Below are 24,762 nucleotides of genomic sequence, written 5' to 3' on the forward strand. Positions count from 1 at the left end.
ATAGAAATATATATATATTTGTCTATATATATATATATATATATATATATATATATATATATATATATATATATATATATATATATATAAAATCCCCTTTAATTTGATTTGTCTTTATAAAATTCAGTGAAAATAGCATAGCCTTCAGATCTAGACAGTCTCAGAACTAAATCCAGTTGGGACTTTTGGCGTTTGCATGCTGTCCATCCAATCTGACTGAGCTTGAGGTATTTTGTAACAGAAAACTGGGTAAAAATTTCAAGATGTACAAACTCAGCTGGGACTGCAGTGAAGATTCATTCTAAAAACTTTGGGTGCTGAATGCCAAATCCCACCTTTTATGCACCAATTTATGTCGGTCCATTGAAAAATTCCTATAAAGCAAATTGTTTTAAGTTGTCATAATGTGAATGACTTGAAGGTGTATGAATTCAGATTTTAGATTTTTAGATATTATTTTTCTGTTTTCTGTTTTAGCCATGAAGCTGATGACGGGGTTGGTGGACGTGGCTGTGGCGGTATCAGTTCAGCTGCAGACCACACAGCGGCAATGCGACATCGAGAACAGCAAGAGTCCACGTGACCGAGGCTCAGACCGACTGGAGGAACTGAAGACTGCCGTCAGAGAGGTAAAACACTCAAACGCTGACTTAGCTGTAGAATATGACATTGTTAGATTGTGAAGACTTTGAAATCAGTAATGATTTTTACCACAGAAGAAAGGTTCTGATGTGCCGTTGCACAGACTTATCTGCTTAATAAACTCAGCTTCTATGTAGCAAAATGAAATTGACCTGAGTGCTGTTTTCATTGTTCTTCACAGAAGCTTCAAAAATCACACAAACTGATTAAAATTTGTTCAGAAGTACTGTTTAATCTAACTGTACCACTGGAGTCATGTCATCACATTAGACCATAATCTGTTTGTTTTTCTAAATGTTTTGAATATTTAACATTAATGTTAATGTCATTAAAGAGCTCAAGTGGTATAAATAACAAAATTCTAAAAGCTCATCACAGGATCTGCAGCAGAGTTCTGCTGATGTTCATATGAATGTGAATGCCTGACCAATTGGAAAGAGGCTGCACTAGTTTTAGTTTTAGGGGAACAAAGCAAGAAGGAAACCTCTTCTCTTGGAGGATTTTTTTTTTTCATTTCAAAGATGAATAAAAGATAATACTAGATATCAGTTTGTCAATATCAACTGTTAAGGAGTTTTAATGTAGAGGAAAATGTGATAACATTCTGATTGTAATCGTATTGTAAAATGTGATTCTGCTCTAGCTTTGAAATTCATATCTTAAAGATTAATAATAAAAAAAGTAATTGTGTTACTTCACATAATTTTTTTATCTCAATCCTGATTCTGAATTCTGTGAAACATCTATGATCTTTGGTCCTGGGAATTAAACTCTGTTTTTAAAGCTAATAGTTCTATGAGCAGGGGGAATGTTTAAGCAATATAGTATAACGGTAGTAGAGAAGTAAACCTGGGAGTCCTGCATTACTCTGTATTTGATGTCTCTGTGTGTGTTCATATCTATGTTTTATGTTTTTGATGTAGCTGCAGGAGAACCGAGAGGAACTCTCATTCATGATGAACGCCACCTTCCGTGGCGTCTTTGTGCACCGCTACCGTGACCGACTGGCAGACATCCGTGCTGCGTGTATTGAGGAGTTGGGACTTTGGCTGAAAACGGATCCTGATAACTTCCTCAATGACAGATGCTTGAAATATCTGGGATGGACGTTGCATGACAAGGTAAACACAGATGTGGTGAAACAGAAGATGGAACATGGGTTTTCTCTTCGTTCCAGAGGCATTTTAGATGATCAGGCATTGAAGATGTCTGTCTTGAGCTCCCTACTGGCCAAAAAGCAGAAGCAATAAAAAATATTTTGTTCAACTTTTGACTGCAGATAGGCAGAGACAACACAAGGCCAGTTCTTTGTTTCAAAGTAATCTCTATCCACACTCCAGCGACTTTTCCTTGGAGTTTTCTTTGGCAGTGTTTCATCTATTCATCAAGATTTCTTTTTTTAGCCTATTTTGTGAGAATCATGTACACAAAGAGAAACAGCTTTTCAGAACAGACTTCCCTGAGCGTATGCGCAGGATGCAGGAAAGCACGTTACTGTACTTTTGTTTTATATTTTCCTGCAGCAAAGTCCAGTGCGTCTGCAGTGTGTGCGTGCCCTGCAGGGTCTGTACCAGGAGAAGGAGTTCATTGGCCGCCTGGAGCTTTTCACCAGCAGATTTAAAGTGAGCCATCCCTCTGGATTGGACTCGCGCCTCAGTTAATGCCTGTTTTCTTCCCCTGTTCTTCCCCCCCAGTCTGCATCTGTCTTTTCTGTCTGCTTCTTTTCTCAACATCTGTCTCCCATCTATTGTTTGCGCGTTTTGTTTTGTCTCTACTTTGTAGCCTGTCTGTGTTTCTCCACCCATCCTTTGGTGCCTTCTCTCTGTATTTTAATGCCTATTCATTTTTTTTTATTTTTTTTTTTTGTCTTTGCACCACTTCTGTTTGTTGGTATGGTCCCATCCTTTGTCTGGGCTTGTGCCTGGTTGTGTTAATTGCCGTCAATTACCCATAGATAATAAGCCCTTCTCAAATACATGAAAACCCTCTTAAGCCACATGTGCTGCTGCAGATAAATGGTCTTTTTTCTGTCATGGCTTACATCCTAATCAGCGAGTAAGTGTGTGTGTGTGTGTGCGTGTGTGTGTGTGTGTGTGTGTGTGTGCATTTATGCATATTATTTACCAGTTTGTTTGACTGCTGGCACGATTGTACGTTTATCTCTGTGTGTGTGTATTGCGGTGCATAACTGAATTTCTGTGTGCTCAGGAAAGGATTCTCAGCATGGTGCTGGACAAAGACCCAGACGTGGCAGTGGAAGTGGTCAATCTGTTGCTGATGATCCAACAGTGAGGGCTTTCTCTGTCTCTGAGGGTTTCTTTGTTGATGTAACGCAGGAATATTTTTAGCAGATTAAATAAAAAAAAAAAAGACAGAGGATGCCATCTTCATTTAAATTGTTTAGAGTTTTAATTCTGATCTTCAATAAAAACAGCTACAATGATCAGTTTTTTTACAGAGGATTAATCAAAATTTCACATTTGCTGCCCATATTTTTATTTTTATTTTTTTAACACATCTGATTTTGGAGGCAAGCCAAGTCCCCCCACATCCCACCTCATAATACATAACTGAAGAATCTGTTATCAGAATCTGATGTTTTTGTCCAGGAGCTACACAATCAGAGCTTTGCAGGTCCATATAAGGGTGATGGCTTCATAATGTCCTTTTAAAAGCAAAACTCTGAGCAGTCATAACAAGATTTCTAACCATTTACAAAAATGTGGGATTATTTCAGTAATGAGAAAGATAAGCACCTTTTAGGTTTATAGTTGTTGGCTTTATTTTATGTACAGTCCCTCACAAAAGTAGAATAGAGTAGAAATAGCCTTTGTTGTTGCACAGTGAGAAAATTCAGGTGTAATATAGGTGAAGTGACAAGTGTTTGAGTCACACAGAGATAAAAGTATAAAATATGCAAAACAAAATACATTAAGAGTAATGTACAGTCAGGCAAAATTATAATATAAAAAACTGAAATTGTGTAATGCAATCCAAGAAATATGCAACTGAGTAGAGGTGGATGATATTTTAAAAAAAGTTAATAAAATGAGCATGTATATTTATTTGTGCATTAAAAACAGACTACTTACAATTTGTGAAAAATAAAACTACCAACAGAAATGTTGTTAAATGAGTAAAACTGCAAATACCAGTAGGGATGTAAACACAGGTTCTCTAGTAATGTTCCTTTGTGCACTTAGGATGTAGATTGTTGAATCTGAAGAGCACAAAGGACGATTGGACTCTTGGCTGTTTCTGTGATTAATCATCTTGTCCAGCCTGTCAGCTCAGGTGGACGGCCGTGTTTTGGTATCTTCGATTTTGGGATGATTAAACAATTCTTTGTGGGACATTTTAAGGTTTTGAATCTATTTTGGACTCTAACCCTGCTTGAAACTTTTCCACAGCTTAATTTTTAACTTATTCTTATCTGATGTGTTCCTATTTACTATTTTGTCGACTTCTGCTGGGAGTTGCTTGCACTGGTTTTTATTTAGGGGCATTAAAATATATAGAGATAAAATTAAAAGCATATAAGTTGTATATGAAAAAAATAAAACCCATGTCTCCGTCCACTTACTTCCACTTTATAAATATGAACTATTTTATGTTGTGCTATCACATGGATCATGTTAAAGTTTTACATTCTGACATGTAAATACTTTTCCAAGACAAAGGTTTTATTTTAAGAGTTTAGACTTTTATCCTACATTGTGCATTGTTGAATGACTTTTCTTTTGACTCATTGATTAAATGTTTTGGAATTGACTGCGTTGCCCGTTTGTTTTGACACTTGCAGCAGCACAGAAGACGACTTGATGGAGGAGGAGTCCGGCCACATCTACCCCCTGGTTTACGCTTCGCACCGAGGCCTGGCGTCTGCAGCCGGAGCCTTCCTCTGCCACAAGTATGTTCCATGTCGCAAGAATCATTAACTCCTGCTGATTCCACAGTATTGGCATTGAAAGTAGTTCTTCTTTTTTAAACAGTTCATCTTTGAATACGTTCTTCATTTTCCTTTTAGTAAATACAATTTACTAGTTTGTTTATGTGTGACAGGCTGAAACGTGTGGTTACTACTCAAAGCCAGGATGACGACGATAAAAGCAACAACGCAGTGTTTTTTCAAATACTCATCTCCTTCTACATCCAGAGTGAGGTAGCCATTTTGTTTTTGTGATCTCTCAATTTCTGTCACTTGCTTCTCCTGAACTGATGTTCTCGAGGTGTTTTTTTCAGTTCCTTTTCCCCCTTCATAGATCCCATATTTTCTTATTTTTGTAATTGAAGTCACAATGTTGTATTTTAAAACATTGGAGAGGTTTAATCTGAATTGTTTATGCAACAGTTCCATGAGCATGGTGCGTACCTGGTGGACAGTCTGTGGACTGTGGCCGGCTCTGAGCTTAGAGACTGGGACACCATGACAACTTTACTGTTGCAGGATTCTGGTGAGGAGTGTTAAGGGTGTGAGTGACTCAAGTTGTATGTGCAAAGTTACTTTTAACTCCATGCATCATTTCTATTTTGATTTTACATTCTTATTTTTAATACCTGTTTTGGGAGGTCATCTCTTTTCATCTTTTCGTCTTTGCCTTCCTTTTTGCCAGGTCTGATGTATGAGGAGGAGGGGGCGCTCCTGGAGATCATGATATGTGCCATCAGACAGGCAGCTGAGGCAACGCCACCAGCTGGGAGAAGTCAGGGCAAAAAGGTGTGAATAAATGTTTGCAATAGCTTTATTATTTGGTTTTCACAATCTAGTTTTGAAGCGAACTAAAATTCTAGATGTTTTCCGCACTGTGTTCACTCAAACACAAACAAAAATTGTGGTTACATTTTGTCTCCTCTGAACTTTTTTTTGACACATATTAGGTCCTGAGTATGAAGCTGAAGAAGATTCAGGAACAAGACAGGACTCGCATTACCACGCATTTCATCCCTGTGCTCCCGCAGCTGCTTTCCAAGGTGAACGGCTGAACTCATTTACGATACTTTGTTTTTATGTACCCTAATAGAACATTGTTTTAATGTAAAACTTTAATCTGCCTGCAGTACTCAGCTGATGTAGAGAAGATGAGCCTTCTCCTCAGAGCTCCTCTTTACTTTGATCTGGACATGTACAGCAGCACTCAGTGGCTTGAAAAGGTAAGGAAGAGGTCACAAACGGCCTCACCAGATTTGTGAAGCCATGTTTCATTTTCTTGATCCATCCTTGTTTCTCTCAGCATCTGGACCTGCTGCTGTCCCAGATATGCACCATCGTGAAGAAGCATACGGACGCTGCTGTGCTGCAGGCCTGTGCCCTGCTGGTCAGCACCCTCTGCTCAGAGAGCCACACCTTCTCCTCCCGTGCACACCTGGTCTTCAGTCAGCTGATGGACGAGCTGACCGAATGCTTCAACTCCTACCTGAGCGACTTACTGCAGGTTCGAAAATCTCTCTGAGAAGCCCACATACCATGAGGTGCGGCTTTATAAGCACCTCTATGTTTCGAAAAAGTGAAGATAATTAAGAAGAGCAGACTGGCTCTTATTTCCTCTTTCAGCCTTTCAGTCGGTGTGTTTTATTACTTAGGGTGCAGCAGATGAGGATGGAGTATACAATGCAGCTTCAGCCTTGAAAAGGATTGCTGCCTTGTGCAGGTGAGCTCGTATGATAGATAAGCTTTGTATTGACGATGCTTTTCATTAGAGATGCATTTGACTCTAAGCTTTGTGTGTTTTCAGTGCCAAGGACCCGACTAGATGGGAGCTGCTTGATTCCTGCATGGAGCTGCTGAAAAACAGGATAGAATCCTTGGATTTTGACACTGAGGTTTAAAGCAACATTTTATCTGATGATATAAAGGTTGTTCAGGTTGATTAGGATTTTACCTCATGAGAACGATGAGAGTAAGGCAGTGTAATGAAATGTCAGATATGGCATGTATGTCATAACTTCAAAGCCCTACAATCAAAATTAATAATAAGGTTGACTTGTTTTTTTCCTCTATGTTCCATTTGAGACATGTTCTTTCAAGTCTGAAGGAGTTGCAGGAAGTCTCTTTTTTTTTTTTTTTTTTTTTTTATTTTAAAAAATCTCAGCAGAAGTTATTTTCGACTTGTTTCTGTGTGATTTCAGCTCTTGGTGGCGGCTCTGAAGTGTGCAGCTTTTCACCTCATGTGGGCAAAATTGAATGCAGTCAACCTGAATCCAGCCGAGGTGCTTGTTTCTGTTTTTAAATAGAATTTACTCTGATTTAAGTCTAGCACTTTTCCTTTTACATGCAGCCTTTATTCTGACAGTATCTGCATTAATTTAAGCCAAATAACATGGTGCAGATTACGACACAGCCAGTTTCAGTCTGTTAGTGGAGACCTTGGCTGTTTGTAGAGCCATTATGTGTCAAAACAATTCATCAGATATTTTACCAGCAAGCAAATCATGCAAAAAAATCTTTAAAAGTCTGAAATCACAGGATCATTTTATATACCCTGACTATGAATTAACTCATTCGTTATTGCATAATCCAACTCGTGTTTCATCTCTAATCTTTACGTCTTTTCGCTCTCGTTAAAGACAAAAGCATTCAATATTATGCACCTTAGTTAATTGTCTGAGCTGACATTTTCCGATGTTGCTCAAATATGCAAGTTTTTCTCACTTGAAATACTTCCTCAAAAATACATCAATCATTAATTAATTGTTACTCACAAGCAAATATCTTTGAATTAGCACTTCCTACTTTGACTTTCCTGATGCTGAAGATAGAGAGTCCAGTGACGGAGACATTTATGTTTAACAGTTATTTCACTGTTTAACTATAATGTTTTATAATTACAATCTTTCTTCCTCTGTTGTTGAACCTCTATTTCTCAACTTTTTTCCCAGGATGACTTAACGCATCTTAGGAAAAAGGTGCGTTTGTTTTGCAGAATCTGCCAGACTTGTTTGTCTCTGGACCAGACTGAGATAAGGGATCAGGTAAAAGCTTGATGAAAATGAGCATCATCCTTTGTGCTGACTGCATAGCCAGAAAATAAAGTTAAAACACTTCAACTTTAATAGAAATTGTCAATAAAAGGTATTGACTAAATCTAAATCAATGGCCAATTCCGATCTACTGATATTGGTGTGTTTGTGGATCTTGAATTTTACTTGGTAAAACTAGAACCTGAAAAAGTCAATTTTCTGTTTATCTTCCCTTCCTTAAGGCATTTGAGCTGCTGTGTGACCTGCTGCTGCTGTATGGAGCGGTTTCTGTCCGCGGTGAGCCGGTCCTCCGGGCGCTGGTTCACCTGCCGTCCGACTCTCTGCGCGCTGAGTTGGCGTCTTTTCTCCTGGACTACGTCTTCAACGACAGCGAAAACATCGATCTTGATGGTACTTCTATACCAACTCGTATCACAGTGCCAGCTCGGACCTGTGACAGTTCCAGCAGCAGTTTAAGTGAAAAAGAAGACTATTTTCTCAGATCAGCCTTTGCACATTTTTCACTTTTTCATGTTTTCTTTCATCATATTCCTCCCAACACCAGTAGATTCTAGGGTGGAATATATTTATGTGCTGTTTGTTTCTGCCTGAATCCTCTAATCAGAAAAATAGCCTTGCATAATCTTATATTATATGCCTTTTTTTTTTTAATGTTATCTAACCCTAGCTCTCGGATTTTTAGATGAAGACTTGGAGAAGAAGGTGGCTCTTCTTCAGAAGAAACGCAACCAGCTGGGTGGCTACTGTAAGCTGGTCCTCTACGGCGTCCTGGACCTGTCTGCTGCCACCAATGTCTTCAAGCACTACAGCAAGGTGGAGTAATAATCTTTGTTATGCGTGCTCAGCTTGGCTGAGTGCTTTGCCTTTTTAGTCCTGAATCGTTCTTGGATGAATTAGCGAGATTTGGAAAGCCTACTAAAACTAATTAATATCGAAGAGGATGTGTGGAAAGTGGAGGAAGGTGATAAAATTTGTTTTGGAACAAGCGAGGTGCAGAAGATGAGTCATGGAGAACAGCGGCTAAAACAAGCATCCATGACGTGAACGGAGTGGATTATTTGCACCGTCAGACACTTACAATTAAAGTGCATTGACATTTTGTCATGTCTGATTTCTTGCAGTATTTTAAAGACTTTGGTGACATCATAAAGGAGACTGTGAGCAAGAGCAAACTCATCAACCCCATACAGAGTGCCAAGATCGTGTGCCTCAGCCTGCAGCAGGTGTGCTCCTCATTCCACTGCTATATAGGGTGGGAGTAGTTGGCAGCATGTGTACAGAAAGAAAAAAGTCAAACAAAGATTGTGTGTGATGAAAGATGTGCACACTGTACTGATTTGTGCCCATTTAGGAAACTAAAAACAGTTGATACTGAACATGTAGTATTGTTTCTATTACAGAAAATCTCTTTTCTTTGCAGACTAATATCTAATACCTTAATGTGGTAGAAATGTGATATTAGATGCACCAATCAGAAGTTTAGAGGCAGGTCTCCAGTCACCATTTTCATAAAGCTCTGATCTGCCTTTACTGGTTTTTAGATGATTCTGAATCATCTTGATGGACCATAGCATTTGAATTATTTTTTGTTTGCACCTTCTCTATGAACTGTAAATTAACTTCTTTTTAAGAGGTGTCTTTTGCCAAATAAAATAATGTTGTTGTTTTTTTACAAAAACTGCCCAAAATTACCGAGCTGCAACATGGATAATCTACAAATACAGTAAAACTTTCCAGGTATTTAAACTGGTAAAAAATAATTGTAGCACATCTCATATATAAGAAGCATTTTAGCTCACTAATGGTTTTTTTTTTATTTATTTTTTTATTTATTGTTTCAAAAATAAATAACAGGTGTCAGACGTAATATTTGAGAGGGAAAAGCTCTTATTTATGCTCATGTGAATTGTTAAATCATTTATTTGTTCACTGTAATTGTACAGGAGTGTGAGTAAAGCTTTTATTTTGTAGTAGGTTAGAATATTTTTTATTAGGAGAAGCAACTTCATGCAGAGTGAGGGAGAGCAGTCTGTTACACAACTCTGCAGAATGTCTCTATTGTTTCAAACAGAAGATGACTAATGGGTTGACATTTTAAACTGCCTGTTCCATCATAATTAGTGTGATTAGACCGGTTAGCATTATTGCTAGAGGGTCCATGTGTACTTTTACAATAGAGTAAATGGATAATTAACTATAATAATCCAAAAATTGTCATCATCTCCTAATCCAACTTCTTCCTCAGGAGAAATAATGAAGTCTCTTCAAAACAAAATTCAAACCTCTAGTTTAGTAGAATTATAGCCATTTTTTGAATCACACTTGTTATTTATTCAGCCAAACTGAAAGCCGGTGCACCGTGTCTGTGTATTCCTGCAGACACATTAAAGGTTTCACTATGGAGTGTGTTTATGTAAAGTCATGCCTGTGTGTGCTCAGCTGTTCTCCGAGATGCTTACGGAGGGCCACGACCAGCAGGATTTCACCGAGATTAGAGAGTTGGCTCGAAAGCTGGCCATGAGCTTTGGCGTCGATCTGCGTCGTTCCCGCAAACAACTGGTGGCCCTGCACCTGTTAGTAACACATTTCTCTAACACACGCTATTTCTCTTAGCTTTATAATGCTCTAAAGCAGATTTCAACATGTTAACTTGAATATTTGAACAGTTTTAAGCATGGTATCCTGAGGAGTAAATTTTTTTATGGAGTTGCTTTTTAGTTTGTGCAATAATCTCTAAAATGTTTTTCTTGTCAGGGACGGGATCCGTTTTGCATTTCGTGTGCCGGAGGAAGGAGAGGAGTGTCCAAACGTGGCGTTCCTAGAAATCCTCAGCGAGTTCAGCTTCAAGTTGCTTCCACAGGACTGCGCCCAGCTGTGAGAACCCCGAAGGACCAACAAGCATTCATACAAACTTAATTACTCTCAAATCTAACAAAGTCTGTCTGCGTATCATTCTATGCTGTTAATTGGGAGTTTCAGGAATTTGAATTGTGCTTAGGCTGATTCTGCTCTCTCTTCAAAAACGTTTTGTTTTATACAGCCTTCCTGCTGAGAGCAGTTATTTCTGTTTGGAACAACAGGTGAATTCATGCAGTGTGTGAGACAGCATGTGTTGTAAAACAAGGTTTTATTGATTTATAAAGGCTAAATTTCACGTGACCCTCAGTCTAAGTTTTCCCTCAGTAACAACTTCCACACCAAAGAGTGATGTTTTCATTGTGACCTGGTAGTTGTCAGGAATGATGCATCCACTTAAAAGAAAAATATTCGTTTTTGTTTTTTGTTTTTTTACCAGCTTTTCACTAGTCAGGATGGGCGAAGCTGAAATGTCTGCTTATAAGCAAAGAACAAAATAAAACCCTTTTTTCTCACCTTAACTCCCACGTTCCAAGTTTGGCTCCATTGGTTTCAGGTTTAGACTTACTGCTCCTCTTGTTTATCTTAAATCTGCCCTCTTGCCGAAATCAGATCAGACATTCAACAAAGAGTCTTCTAGTCTTTGTCCTTGAATCCTGTCGCTCTTTCATTCCCTCCCAGAGCCCAGTTTCTGAAATCTGAGTGTCCCAGTGCTGCCCTCTCCTGGCCGTCAGTTAAACTGTATCGCCGTTCTTTGGAGTCTCGCACCTCCAAGTACAAAGATCCAGACGAGGAAAGCAAAGCCGACTCCTCCCTTCACACACCTGTGACCAAACGCAAAAGGATAACAGCTCAGGGTGACACTGACTTATTTTTTTAACAGTAGTATTTAAAGAGCAAATGTTTTTTGTAATAAAGCAGTCATAAAATGCTTGTTGGTAGACTCTTTTACTTGTCGTTTGTCTTATCCAGGTTCAGCGTCTAGCACTGCCAGAGGTTCACTGTTGGAGAGCAGCAGCATCCAGAGCCACCTTCACACTCCGGCCCTCACTTCGACCGTCCTGAAACATAGACCCAAACGGGCGACTGCCAAGAAGCCCACGGCCACAGTGTCGGACAGTGGGAGCGTCCTGACTGAGCTGGAGTCGGAGGATGAGTTCTCCTGCGGGTGAGTTGGATTTTATTATCACAACATCTGCAGCGTTCACCACGTCTGTGTCAGATTGCTGGGAGTTACAGTTGGACGTCTGCCAAAAGCTGCAATTTGGTTTCAGTAAATGACTACCAGGCTCTTTCCTGACCAACAGCAGACCGGTCTGCCCTCCTTTCTAATTTAATAATAATGTTTCCAGGCAAAAAGGAAAGTGGATATTGAAATAAACCAGGCTGTATGGAATATGGAAATTAGGTTACAAATTCCAGTTGGGTTTTTTTTTGTTGCTCCTGCAGGTCCAACATGCGAAAGGTAAAGCCAGCCAAACGTGGAAAAGCTTCTTCTGTGCAGACGTCTGCGCAGCAGGAAGATCTGGATTCTCACCTCAATTTGTAAGGCTGACTGATGTTTGTTTATTTTTGAAAATTTTGTTTTCAGCCATGGAAAAATAATGATTCCTGTTATTGTTACCCAGGCTTTCACTGATTGAGGATGACATTTCAAAAAGGGCTGGGAGCGACATTTCAGGAGAAGAGGAGCCTGAGATAGAAGATTACGAAAGTGACAAAGGATCTGAATTTACACTGGTAAAAACATCAATGTTTTGTAAATAAGTAAAACTTATGTCTTTAGGGTCTTTTCACACCTGAAATCTGGTGCCCTCTGTTAGTTTGGAGTCCAAAACTAACATTTGCTACATTTTCAGCTGGTGCAATTCGCTTTCACACCGCCTTCTGTCGAACGAACCAAATCCTTCAAAAGTGGCATCAAATTTTAGCAGCTGTACGATTTCTCCTTTGTTTCTGGTAAAAGACCACGAGCCATTTTTCCCTCTAGCACTAGACTCACACATTTGTTTTGGTTATATTTACCCAGAATGCTATGCGCTGTAGTCTGCTTCTTACATTCGCATTCGAAATACACCAAAGTTCACTTCAATAAACCGATACCTTGGTTTTTAAACTGTCTGTCACTAGAGGACCAAAATTTGGTTCCTCTAGTGACAGGGGTGTCAAACTCCAGTCCTCAAGGGCCTCTGTCCTGCAACTTTTAGATGTGCCTCTGCTGCACCACACCTGAAAATAATAATTAGGTCACTAGCAAGGCTCAGGAGAACCGATCTACACAGGGAGGAGGTAATTAAGCCATTTCATTCCACTGTTTTTTACCTGTGGCACATCTAAACACTGCAGGACAGCGGCCCTTGAGGACTGGAGTTTGACACCCCTGTCATTGTGAATGACAACCTGAGACCAACAGGTTAAACGGACCATATTTTGCTTTTCTTGGGTCCACATCAGAGTTTGAATATGCATTCACACTTCCCCAAATGAACCAGAGTTTGACTATAGTGGAGTAAACGGGGCTGGTGTTGCTGCACTTTAAGTATGTGCAAGTAGAATGGAAGATAGTCTGCTTGAGCTAAACGCCATGGTGCTGCCCTCAAACTTATTACAACACAGATTAAAGCACCGATTTTCAGGAGGGTTTGCGTCTCTTTCTAATGCTTAAAAACATGATGTAGAATATCCCTCTGAGGTTAGAACTCTTCTTCTAGCACCATATTACAGCAACTTGTTTTTGCTGCTTTAGTTTGTCTAGAAGTGGAGAAAAGGGCAGGCACCTCAAAATTTCACCCAGACTCAGTGGTACTGGTTGCCTGGAAACCAAAAAGAAGCAGCACATCTTTCCAAGCTGCAGTGTGAAAGAAGAGTAAAGCTTTCTGCTAAAGAAAAGCCCTTATATTATCTGATGCAGAGGAGGAGGAGAAGTGGCGGTGAGCAATATTATTGTAAATTCACAAGAGTCGAGGCACTTTCAGCTCTTGTGTCTAAATAAATGAAGAGCAGTGTCAGTTTGCCTGTGGCACTTCTAACAAATAGAATGAAACAAAAACAACTTCAGCCAACAGTAATCAGATCTGGAAAGCTATCTTTCCAGATAGAGCTGTGCTAAACCTAAAATTATTATGACTTGGACAGAGGATTGGATTCTTTGCAGAGTGTGTGGAGTACTGTTTGCTTGGAAATGAGGAGAATCTGCATCTGATAACTTTTTTTTTTCCCCCTACAGCCATCAACGCGTCACACCTCAGCCAGCATCCTTGATCAGCTCTTTGACTGAGAACAGTTTAAGTTCATCTCAGCATTTCTGCTTGTTCTGAGTTTGCACCAATCATTTCTGTGGGAAAAAAAAACATAGTTTTTCCAAAATTTGTGAATCATACCTGCTAAAGTTTGATTCTGATTACTATTTTTAAAATGTAGAAAATGTTCAGACTACATTTTTAGCTAGATCACTGTCTGCCAACAGTAAGCTAAAAGTTTTCACCTATTTTGTCGTTACTGCCACTTCTTTGTTCAGCACTTTTGTTAAATAAAATATGATTAATGTTACCAACTTGTGCTGAATGTTTCTGAAAAGTTGCTTGACAGGTGACGCAAATATATTTCCAAACATTATTTTAAAAAAGTCGCTGCTGTTTTTGTTCATTAAACATTCTTATTATAGTTTTGTATTCAACTGAGGACAATTCAATTGAATTTTCCAAAAGTTGTTGAATTCATCTAAATGAACTTCTCACATTTTTGTTGTTTTAGTTTAGATATAAAAAACCCCCAAGGGGACAGTTTAATGTTTTATGATAAACTACATTTTGGCAAAAATCATAAATGAATGCAAAAGAAAAGTGTGAATTTATTGAGTTCAAGCTATATTTACTATATAGATGTAACCCAGTTTTCAAGATCAGTTGTCCTATCGGAGGCATATTTGTGTATCAAATCCTATTATCACATTTCGCGCCTGTTCCTGTGGTCATGTGACACTATACCTCCTGCAACTTTCGCGCCATTGCTAAAGCCCGCCCCCTACCGCCGAAAGACGCGACGCGATTGGCTGCTGTGGATGTCAGAGTGGCGCCAGTTCTTGCACAGCGACCGGGGAGACGTGCTGGCTGCATGTGAATGAATTCAGGGCTGTGGTGTTAGAAAAGCAGTCAAATTAACACATTAAGCTGCACTTTTACTCGGTTACAACTGAAGAGTATTGGAGTCTCATTTCACTTGACGCTCAACGCTACAAGACATGGCTCGTAAGGATTATGAGGCAGAGAAAGGTAAATACTTGTAGATCTTACAGCAACAAGTTGGCCCGTAATGACTAACTCCTTAAAAGATGCTTAAAAATGTAAAATAAATGTATGACTACGTGAAATGGAAAAGTATTGTTTAAATTAGTTGGAGGTGTAAACATAATTTTGAAATGACGTTTACAGCAGAGCTCTTATCAAATACTGTTGGTTTGTATAAATGTGTATGAATCTGGTTTTATAACGGGCGCAGTAAGAGAATGGTGTTTTTCATAAACTTTTCAGAGCTTTTTTTTTGCCAGCGCTGTTGTAAGTAAGCAGTAAGCATTGTCTGTGAGCTTGTGACTGCTCGGTGACCCGGATGGATCCTTAAACAAAGGAGCAGGCGCCACTGAGCGGCCACATGTCCCACCATAACTACGTTTTCAACGGAATTTGGTCGTACAATAGTCAGTGTTCGTGGAAAGGTTGCCATCTTACTTGGGGAATTCTTTCATGGTTTCGTTTGAAAACACAAATTCTGTGTAAGGGCTCTTGAATAAAAGTGCTGCTGCAACGTTTGTGAATCAAATACACGCGTTGACTTGTTAACTTTACAAATGGCTTATCTAGGAAGGATTTAAATATGCGAGTCAACAGGCTTACGACTTATAAGTGTCACGAAACACGATTTTCGGGGATTTTTAGGAGCCAGCAGTACATTTCCCTGAACAAACATTGATAACCGAATGTTTTGCCTGCCTGGCTAACCATTGAGCTAGCTCTTGCACTGATGTTCAATGAGCCATTTTGTATTTAGCGCTGCCTTTGCTGACGGCTTGGTTTGAATCAGCTGCTGAGTTTAACGCTGACTTTCTATTCATCATAAAGGTCGATTCATGGTTGTTTCTAGCTTCGGAAATACTGTTTTTTCTTTTTGTTTGTTTTTTGGCTTTATATTTTAATTCCATTTGTGTGTGTGAAACAAGACGCACAACCTGTTTTGCTAAACCTCAAAAAAACGACAATGACTCTGAAGTTGGCGTCCGATTGGAATCTTCCGGTTTTGCACAACTTTAAAGGGCTATTTCACAGTTTTCACGTAGTCTGAACTCTGGTCAGCTCAAGTTTCACATCTCAGAAGCTAACAATGATCAATCCTGCTCTGAACCTTTCTATACTACCTGCAGTTTCTTCATAGATTATGAAACCAATTACTCTAAGCGTTATCAGCATGACATTGGTCAGCTTACTAGTTATGTGTGAGGAAATGTGGTTCAGATATCCATTTACTTAAGTGCTGGTTTGTTTCTCTCAGAAGTTGAGCATTTGAAATGTTCCAGTCTCTAAATGTAGTTGAAGGAAATATTTATATTATGGTAGTGGTCTCAGTTTTGCCAGCTGACCCTTATGAAATACAAGATTGTCTGATGAAATCAAAAATCACTGGGATATCACAAATCACAAATGGACAAAAGATGCTGCTAACTTAAGTTTTGCTAATAATAATTGCCCTTGAAATTGATCTCCTGACCATCTTGGTTTATTTGACTTTGGCCATAGAAATTGTTATTTTGGTCCACCTTTATTCCAAGCTACTTACTGATTTCTTAAAGATATTTTTTGTATGTGAAACTGTGAATTTACATGACAAAATCAAGAAACTAATTTTGAACTTAATTCATATTTTACTTTACATTTAAGTTACTTTATTAAACTGTACTCTTATTGGATGTTGCACATCTGAGGCAAATCCAACAGACCAAATAATGCAGTACAAATTTAAAAATTTTTAAATCGGTTGCTTTGTGAAATAAAATAAAAAATGTGACAATTTTACTTTTTAAATTGACTTGCTTTGTTAAATAGGGTCCAGCTTCAAAATTTAGGTGAGTCATGTCTGGAGGAAATATTCTAAACAGATTAAACATATTGAAAACAAAGTTTTGTAATTTGTAAAACCTTCATAATGTGACAACAAAAAAGGCAAGTTGTGCCATTTTTATTTTTTTTAGATAATATAAGGTGTGTGTGTGGCAAGTTTTCTATCTTCAATTAAAACTCATTTTCACATTGGTAGGTAGACATGCAAGTTTCTTTTTGTTGAATTTAACAGGATTCACAACTGAACCAGTATATAATCTTTTAGTTTAGGTTTACCGAGGCTAAAGGTTTAGGTTTTGAACTACAACTGATCACGCAACCCAAAAATAGTGGAAAAGCCCTTTATTAAAGTAACGCTGACTTAAGCAAAGTAAACTACCTTGTTGGTAATTCAATTTAAGCTTCGACTTAAATTAATAGCTTAGAGACTCGTTGGTGCCTAAACCGAAGAGTACATGAGTCGTCTGAATTTAAGCAGCAACATCTAACTACAGCAAGTTAAACTTTAAGCCAACGGTCAGAAAGCTCCGGCGTTAAATATTAAATCAGCGCATCGTCGCTGTTTGGTGCGGTGCTTTGTAACGGCAGCGCGGTTCTGCTTCTGGGTACAACCCGCAGCTAACCTCGGCTAACATTAGAAGATGGCTGGCCGAGGTCTGAAAACAACAACCGGGACTGTTTTTACGTGCGGAGGAATCGCGGAGGGATACCCCAGTGACGGGGCACAAAAGCCATGTGCTGCTTTGTTTACAATAACATCCTCGAACATGGAAATTAACCAGCAGCGCTGCGAATTTTCTCCCGCGGCGTCAAAGTAAGTGGAGTATATTTAAGTGCTATTCTAATAGGAGTTTGGTTCCTCCTGAAGCGGAAATGAATATTGTTTTTAGTTGTGGCTCTTTTGAGAAGTGAAGGGATATTTCCTAAAGAAAAAGGGACACCGAACTCAGCGCGCTTGTTGTTGTATTTACCTACTGGCCCTGGAGCGATTTGCTGCGCAGCGCCAGTTTATTTCACTCTGAAACTGTGGTAGGAGATTCATCCAGGTGAAATATGCTTCATACTGAGCCCCAGCGGCAGTTTATGCCGTACTGTAGCAATAGTGACTCATCGAGATTACAGGATGCCATGTTACTCAACAAAAGGGGGGTCGGTGCAGGACAACAAATTAGCTCCCAGCATGTAGGCCCTCTGCTGTTGTTGGGAATCAAGTATTTCTCCTGTTTTCAACTCAAAACATCTGCATTTTTTTGTCACTTTAAATAATCAGTTGAAAAAATATTTCTTTGCAGGATGTGGTAGATTTTTTTTTTTTTGTAAGTAAATTAAAGCTTGTGTGTGATATGTTTTACAGAGAAGTGCAAAAGGTTCCTGCAGGAGTTTTACACAGAGGATGACAATGGGAAGAAGGTGTTTAAATATGGAGCACAGCTGGTGAGTATAGTGTTGTATACAGAATGTAGAGCTAATTTTTGTCCATTTCTCATGGTAAATGGTACTGGACTTTGTTCCAAGACTTTGTTTTTTGTCCCAAGAGATTTTTGTTTTCCATCAGTTTTCTTTTTCTTCGGTTCCTAAACCAAAGTCTTCCAATTTTTAGATGAAGTATTTAACGCATAATTAAAAAAAAAAAAGATCACCTAAAAAAATGTATTGTTCTATTGGGAAAATCATGCTATGTTTTAATCACCAGGTCAGGCCATGTGGGAAACTTTAAATTGCCTAAGATAAAGTCCTTTTGCGATTTCAGGAAAACAATTTTTAATGAAAAACTCACTCAAGTCTAATACAACACTTAAATGAGCAACTTCCATTTTATTTTCTCAGCGCTGTTAGGCTTTCAACCTGATGATTTTGAGTAATTTATAATTATTTTTTTTATTTAATACTGCATAAAAGATCCAATGAGGTTGTAGTTTGGAGTCCCAGAGAAAATTAAGAAACTCTCATCTGCTTTATTCTTTTTAATTTTTATTATACATCAAGATAAAAAAAAGAAATTGTATCAGTTGTGTGTTGTCATTTTTGTTATTTGTCACTTATTGTGACAAGTTTGTCGACTAAGATTTTCCTGGACTATGTCACAGTTTAAAGTCTAGTGTGGTGTAAATAGTAACTCCCTTTTTTGTTTTGTTTACATCACAGTCTCGGCGTAGCACGAATGCAGGGGAGGTTGAATGGAGCTCCCTTTAGGTTATGAAGTTGGAATTTTCTTGCAATTGTATGTTAACATTGGGTTATTTTTAATTCAACAGTTTTAATCACTTTTAATAGGAACAATATTTAACAACTTTTTGCAAGACAGAAACTGCATGTTTGAGTGGACAAGCTGCTTAGATTTTGACTGAGGAGGTCTGGTTCTGTCGGAGGCGGTGATGGAGGGTTTAAAAAGTGGGTGTAACTGTGTTTGTCGACTCGTCTAATTGCTCGTCTGCTCAGGTGGCTTTGGCCCACCGGGAGCAGGTGTCTCTCTTTATTGAGTTGGACGATGTGGCAGAGGAGGACCCTGAGCTGGTGGAGAGCGTCTGCGAGAACACCAAGCGCTACACGGCTTTGTTTGCCGACGCCGTCCACGAGCTGCTGCCAGAATACAAAGAACGAGATGTATGCAGTTTTTAAGAAAACTACTTTATAAATAAATTGACTTTTATTAGGTGGATGTTGTTAATTTTGTTTTTCCTGCATGTATGTAGGTGGTGGCCAAAGACTCTCTGGATGTGTATATTGAGCACAGGTTGATAATGGAACAAAGAGGTCGGGACCCTGCTGACACCAGAGACCCCCGTAACCAGTATCCACCTGAGCTCATGAGGAGATTGTAAGTAGGACAACATTAGGTTTATATATATATATATATATTTGGAGCTCTTCCTCATGATCTGTGATCTTTTTTTCTACAGTGAGCTCTACTTTAAAGCTCCCAGCACGTCTAAGCCCAAGGTGGTGCGTGATATTCGGGCTGACAGCATCGGCCACCTGGTCGCGGTTCGAGGCATCGTGACCCGGGCCACTGAGGTGAAGCCAATGATGGCTGTGGCGACGTACACGTGTGACCAGTGTGGTGCTGAAACTTACCAACCGGTAAGATTTGAAAATCTAGCAGCGACGTTATCACAAAACTGCCCCTGTAACGACTTCTTTGTGTTCATCAGATCCAGTCTCCCTCCTTCATGCCCCTCATCATGTGTCCCAGCCAAGAGTGCGTCACCAACAAGTCTGGAGGTCGGCTTTACCTGCAGACCAGAGGCTCCAAATTCGTCAAATTCCAGGAACTGCGTATTCAGGAGCATGTAAGGAATTTCAGATAGTTGTTTAGATTTGGTTAAAGTAAAATAAAATAAAAATAATAATAAACGGCAGCAGAAACAAAGTAGACACTAGACTGAGACAAATCATGTTTCGTAGACAGTCATCAGAACTTAGTTTTGTATTTGTAGGATCTAAATTTTTTTAATAATATGTCTTAAACATGGTTTTTCAAACTTTTGTAATTTATTACCCAGTAACCCCTTTATTTTTATAGGATGTATATTTTATACATTACAAGTGCAGAACAAACTTGTACTTAATCAAAGACAGTTGATGAAGTTGATTATCCAAACTGTTGCTTCTATTACTACCATTACAGCTGTTATGGTGGAACTGTTCGAGGAAACTGTGTTCTTCCAGAACCGGATTTGGTCTTTAAATAAAACATCTTCAGTAAAATCCTGGACCTCCGACAGAGGAGGTTGGCCCATAATTGGATGTGTCACAGCGTCGCCAACAAGTGATTTTGTGCCGTCTGATGTCCCACAGAGTGACCAGGTTCCTGTTGGTAACATCCCCAGAAGCATGACGGTGTACGCCCGCGGTGAAAACACGCGTCTCGCTCAGCCTGGAGATCATGTGGCCATCACAGGGATCTTCCTCCCTCTCCTGCGTACAGGATACAGCCAGGCTGTGCAGGTAACACCAATGGGGGAAAATCCCTTCAGTTTGTCTCCATGCAGATGCATTTTATTAAATATGTCCCAACATGGCCGCCGTAGGGACTTCTGTCAGAAACCTACCTTGAAGCTCACAGCATCACGCTCATGAACAAAACGGAAGATGACGAGCTCGGTAATGAGGAGCTGACCGACGAGGAGCTTCGCAGCATCACAGGTTGGGATCTGGTCACCTGGTGCACCATTTGCTCCCTCTCCCTGTAACTAAAGCACCTGTTGTGGGTTTCAGAGGAGGGATTCTATGAGAAACTCGCCGGCTCGATTGCGCCGGAGATCTACGGGCACGAAGACGTGAAGAAGGCTCTGCTCCTCCTGCTGGTCGGAGGAGTGGAACAAGCTCCAAAAGGCATGAAAATCAGAGGTGAGCAGAAATCGGCCCACTCAGAAGGAATGTTGTTTGAATCCAGTATAGTTTTGCGCTTCAGTTATCCCCATAAAAAGTCATAAAAATGGCGTCGTTGTTGTTGTGTTTGACTCATTTCCCCTGAAGGCAACATAAATATCTGCCTGATGGGCGATCCAGGAGTCGCCAAGTCCCAGCTGCTGTCCTACATCGACCGATTGGCTCTTAGAAGTAAGTCTCATCTCCTGTTTAATATTTTATCTACTGAGGAATTTTCTCTCTATTAAGGCTTACATGGTGAAATATTAACTTTCCATGTGGCGTAGAGCCTGTTCATGCTAATCTTCTACCACTAATGAGCAGCCACACACCAAGACTCTCGTGGTAAAACCTTGAGTGAATTTATTACAGTAGTCACACAAATTTAAAATGGATGTATAACATTGGATTACATTTTTATATAATGAAATGACAACGTTATAGTTACCTGCTATTTTTCTTTTTTCTTATTTTTACTTATTTATTTTTAGCTTGGTTGGATATTTAGAAAGTGTCTCAGCCAGGAAGTCTTGATTTTCTTTACTAAACAACTTTCTAGAACTGAAACGATTAATCATGATGAATCGATTATTGGAATAATGGTCAAAGAATTTAGTAATCGATTAACTGTTAACTGGATTGTTTTTCAACATGTTTTTCACATGTTGACAAGCGTTTTTTTTAGCTGCAGATACGTCCTTTGCGACAAAAGATCAAGAATACGCCAAAGAAATGCCGTTATTGGGTTTTGGGAAATAAAATGTTTATTTTCTTACTTAGAAAATAAATTCACTTGTTTGCATCTTTTAATATATTTCTAGTATTGTATAAAAAAAATAGGTTGAACTAGTTAAATGTAAAATCTGCAAACTGATTACTAAAATGATCTTTAGTTGGAGCTCTACATGGTTTTTAAGAAGTTTAAAGTTTTATTTAGCTAATTCAGCCCAGATTTAGTTCCAGCTCTGTTAAATCACTGCTGCTGATTTTCAGGTCAGTATACAACGGGTCGGGGGTCGTCTGGTGTCGGTTTGACCGCCGCCGTCATGAAGGACCCTCTCACTGGCGAAATGACTCTGGAGGGCGGCGCCCTGGTGCTCGCTGACCTGGGCATCTGCTGCATTGACGAGTTTGACAAGATGGCCGACGCCGACCGCACGGCCATCCACGAGGTCATGGAGCAGCAGACCATCTCCATCGCCAAGGTACTACCGACTCCCGCCAAACTCCGTCCAATCGGAAGTTGAAGCCGGCCTGGTTTTCCAGCAGCTGCTCTTCTCTCCAGGCCGGCATCATGACCTCCCTGAACGCCCGCTGCTCCATCCTGGCCGCCGCCAACCCCGCCTACGGCCGCTACAACCCGCGGAAGAGCATCGAGCAGAACATTCAGCTGCCGGCGGCGCTGCTGTCGCGTTTCGATCTGCTGTGGCTCATCCAGGACAAGCCGGACGCCGACGCCGACCTGCGGCTGGCGCAGCATATCACATACGTCCACCAGCACTCCCGCCAGCCGCCGACTCACTTCACCCCCATCGACATGAAACTCATGAGGTGAGCAAAACGAGCGCGGACGAGATCCCCATCCGATCCAGGCATTAGTAAAGAGTTAAAAGTGATAAGTTTTTTTCCCTTCAGGCGCTACATCGCTCTGTGTAAGAAGCGTCAGCCAGTCGTGCCGGAGGTGCTGGCTGATTACATCACCGCCGCTTACGTAGAAATGAGAAAAGAGGCTCGGGTCAGCAAAGATACCACCTTCACCTCGGCCCGTACCCTCCTCTCCATCCTGCGCCTGTCCACTGCGCTGGTGAGGATTACCGTCGGTCATTAAAAACCTCCTGCACCGTCCCAACACTCACGTCAATTCTCGCATCTATTGTTTGTTAAATGTTCATTCTGGAGGGATTTGTGCTCCTCGACAGGCTGGTGTGTGATAAAGTGCTTACAGTGCAGGTAGTGATGATTACCTGGTCTACTGCAGTGTGAGCACTTCTTTCCCACGCCGAACCAACTCTTCAGAGGGTTTTAGTCAGACATGATGTGCTTCGAGTTTCTGAGAACTCCTAAAGTCTCCCTAATAGGATTTGATTCTGTCATTTTAAAACATGAGTGGGGTAGGAAAGTCTTTGAGTTTCAATATTTCCCCCTTTTTTTTCTTTTTTTTTAATTGGGAGAAGAATTTCTCACATTTTTTTTTAAATGTGGTTTTTATTTAAACTTTTATCTTGAAGTTACCCGAGTTAAAACCTTTTCTGTTTAACACATTTTAGATTTTGAGTTACTGATGGTTTACCTGAGGGGGGGGAAAAAGCGAATTAAATATTTAAATGGAGCCAGTTCGCAGTAAATCTCAAACGCAAGGTGGAAAGAAAAATGAGTCCAAAGTATAGACAGAATCAATATGTGCTTTAGATTACATGTTTTTTTGTTTCTAAATGTTACTAAAAACATCAGATGAGTTTGGGATATAGGTTTTAAAGCATTAGTTGGATAATCTTGTAATTCCTTTCTTTTGTATTCAAAATTGCCTCCAATTTCAAACTTGAAGCAACTTTTTCTTTTTTTACAACCTTTAAAGACGTATAGACCTCAAAGAGAACAAAAACAAAACATTCATCCAAGTGCCAAAATGTTGTTTAGAACTAAACTTTTAACACTTTGCTAAAACAAAAGATAACTTTGTTTTTCCATAATTTATGGAAGATTGTGTCAATAAAACCATACCAGGTTTAATGTTTTGCAATCAAATGTGTAATCAAAATCTGGACATGTTTTAGGAAAGGTGAAGAATCTCAGTTCATTTCACTGTAACGTTGGCACATACATTTTCACCTGGTCCTGCTTCGGTCTGCCTCTGGTTGTCAAAAGTGCTGTTTGTGCAGGTAGCATTCATCCTCCTACTGCAAAACCAGCACTTCAGGTAAACAGGTGGGCAATGTACTGCTTGCAGATGGCCACTAGGGGGCACACTGCCGCCACACATCAGCTTGATTTAGTAAGTTTTGGTGACTTGTGCTGATGTTTTGTTCCTTCAGCAGCTCGTTTCCCAGCCTGGTTCTGGTCAGCTTTGCAGGGTGGGCAGTCAGCCTGTGTTCAATCAGAGCAGCTGTGCAAACCCATGCAAAACTGACCATGGCCTGGACAGCCGTCATCGCCCTCCGCATGTAGTCTACAGACGTTTATATCGCTTTGTCTGTTTTGGATTTTGTTCCCCACCTGTGGAGAGACTAGCTGGTTTTGAGAGGCGGAGACTTGGGCAATTGCCGGCCTTTCCAGAGGGCATTGCACTTGTCTCGGTCTGACAGTGCCGGCATAGCGCAGCCCACACGGACCTGGACCCAGATATGAGTATTTTTGAAGGGTTTTGTTTGTTTATTTTTCTAACTCGCCTGCACTGCCCTGCTCTTCAGGCCCGGCTTCGGATGATGGACGCTGTGGAGAAGGAGGACGTCAACGAGGCGATGAGGCTGATGGAGATGTCAAAGGATTCTCTACAAGCCGACAAGTCCGGCAGCGCCAGGTTGGTGTTGCGTCACGTCGTCATGTTGGGGGATTACTAAGGTGCAGGTGGCGGGACGTGTGCTGACCCAGAATCCTCTTTTATGGGCTGCTTGTGTTTTGATCACAGTAGCTGCTTGTGCTGGCGGAAGCTGTAAAACCTCTCTGGGTTTTTATGGCTCTTCATGGAGAGACGGGCTTTTCAAGCAACGTGTTCACACTTTTTTTTTTTTTTTTTTTTTTTTTTTTTTTCTTTGTTTCCCCCCCGGGGTTTGAATTTTTTTAAAAAAGGAAAAATAACTTTTTTTAAATT

General features: G+C 40.1%; 2 protein-coding genes across 6 annotated transcripts in view; both read left to right on the forward strand.

The window, feature by feature from the left end:
* The window catches only part of stag3 (STAG3 cohesin complex component), a 22,275-nt gene extending 8,249 nt beyond the window's left edge, over positions 1–14,026 (forward strand). For 2 of the 3 annotated variants that reach the window (XM_015057875.1, XM_015057876.1), the window contains exons 8-32: positions 478–629; positions 1,566–1,763; positions 2,166–2,264; positions 2,851–2,930; positions 4,445–4,552; positions 4,705–4,804; positions 4,994–5,096; positions 5,256–5,359; positions 5,521–5,613; positions 5,701–5,793; positions 5,874–6,074; positions 6,223–6,290; positions 6,375–6,462; positions 6,769–6,849; positions 7,519–7,611; positions 7,842–8,010; positions 8,303–8,433; positions 8,742–8,843; positions 10,060–10,193; positions 10,375–10,494; positions 11,158–11,333; positions 11,449–11,644; positions 11,926–12,021; positions 12,105–12,216; positions 13,703–14,026. In XM_015057875.1, coding sequence (XP_014913361.1) covers positions 478–629; positions 1,566–1,763; positions 2,166–2,264; positions 2,851–2,930; positions 4,445–4,552; positions 4,705–4,804; positions 4,994–5,096; positions 5,256–5,359; positions 5,521–5,613; positions 5,701–5,793; positions 5,874–6,074; positions 6,223–6,290; positions 6,375–6,462; positions 6,769–6,849; positions 7,519–7,611; positions 7,842–8,010; positions 8,303–8,433; positions 8,742–8,843; positions 10,060–10,193; positions 10,375–10,494; positions 11,158–11,333; positions 11,449–11,644; positions 11,926–12,021; positions 12,105–12,216; positions 13,703–13,753 — 2,948 coding nt within the window. In that variant the 3' untranslated portion in view covers positions 13,754–14,026. The remainder of the gene's footprint in view (positions 1–477; positions 630–1,565; positions 1,764–2,165; positions 2,265–2,850; positions 2,931–4,444; positions 4,553–4,704; positions 4,805–4,993; positions 5,097–5,255; positions 5,360–5,520; positions 5,614–5,700; positions 5,794–5,873; positions 6,075–6,222; positions 6,291–6,374; positions 6,463–6,768; positions 6,850–7,518; positions 7,612–7,841; positions 8,011–8,302; positions 8,434–8,741; positions 8,844–10,059; positions 10,194–10,374; positions 10,495–11,157; positions 11,334–11,448; positions 11,645–11,925; positions 12,022–12,104; positions 12,217–13,702) is intronic. The other variant, XM_015057877.1, reaches the window with a different exon arrangement.
* Positions 14,027–14,498: 472 nt separating this feature from the next.
* mcm7 (minichromosome maintenance complex component 7) overlaps positions 14,499–24,762 on the forward strand; it is a 30,654-nt gene continuing 20,390 nt past the window's right edge. The window contains exons 1-14 of one of the 3 annotated variants that reach the window (XM_015057879.1): positions 14,499–14,747; positions 17,938–18,017; positions 19,023–19,187; positions 19,277–19,401; positions 19,484–19,664; positions 19,736–19,873; positions 20,382–20,531; positions 20,615–20,729; positions 20,802–20,933; positions 21,063–21,146; positions 21,948–22,159; positions 22,240–22,505; positions 22,590–22,758; positions 24,362–24,471. In XM_015057879.1, coding sequence (XP_014913365.1) covers positions 14,717–14,747; positions 17,938–18,017; positions 19,023–19,187; positions 19,277–19,401; positions 19,484–19,664; positions 19,736–19,873; positions 20,382–20,531; positions 20,615–20,729; positions 20,802–20,933; positions 21,063–21,146; positions 21,948–22,159; positions 22,240–22,505; positions 22,590–22,758; positions 24,362–24,471 — 1,958 coding nt within the window. In that variant the 5' untranslated portion in view covers positions 14,499–14,716. The remainder of the gene's footprint in view (positions 14,748–17,937; positions 18,018–19,022; positions 19,188–19,276; positions 19,402–19,483; positions 19,665–19,735; positions 19,874–20,381; positions 20,532–20,614; positions 20,730–20,801; positions 20,934–21,062; positions 21,147–21,947; positions 22,160–22,239; positions 22,506–22,589; positions 22,759–24,361; positions 24,472–24,762) is intronic. The other 2 variants (XM_015057880.1, XM_015057878.1) reach the window with 2 other exon arrangements.

Source organism: Poecilia latipinna, unplaced genomic scaffold (genome assembly GCF_001443285.1).
Source record: "Poecilia latipinna isolate Pla-1442-1.1 unplaced genomic scaffold, P_latipinna-1.0 Scaffold1498, whole genome shotgun sequence".
Lineage (NCBI taxonomy): Eukaryota > Metazoa > Chordata > Actinopteri > Cyprinodontiformes > Poeciliidae > Poecilia > Poecilia latipinna.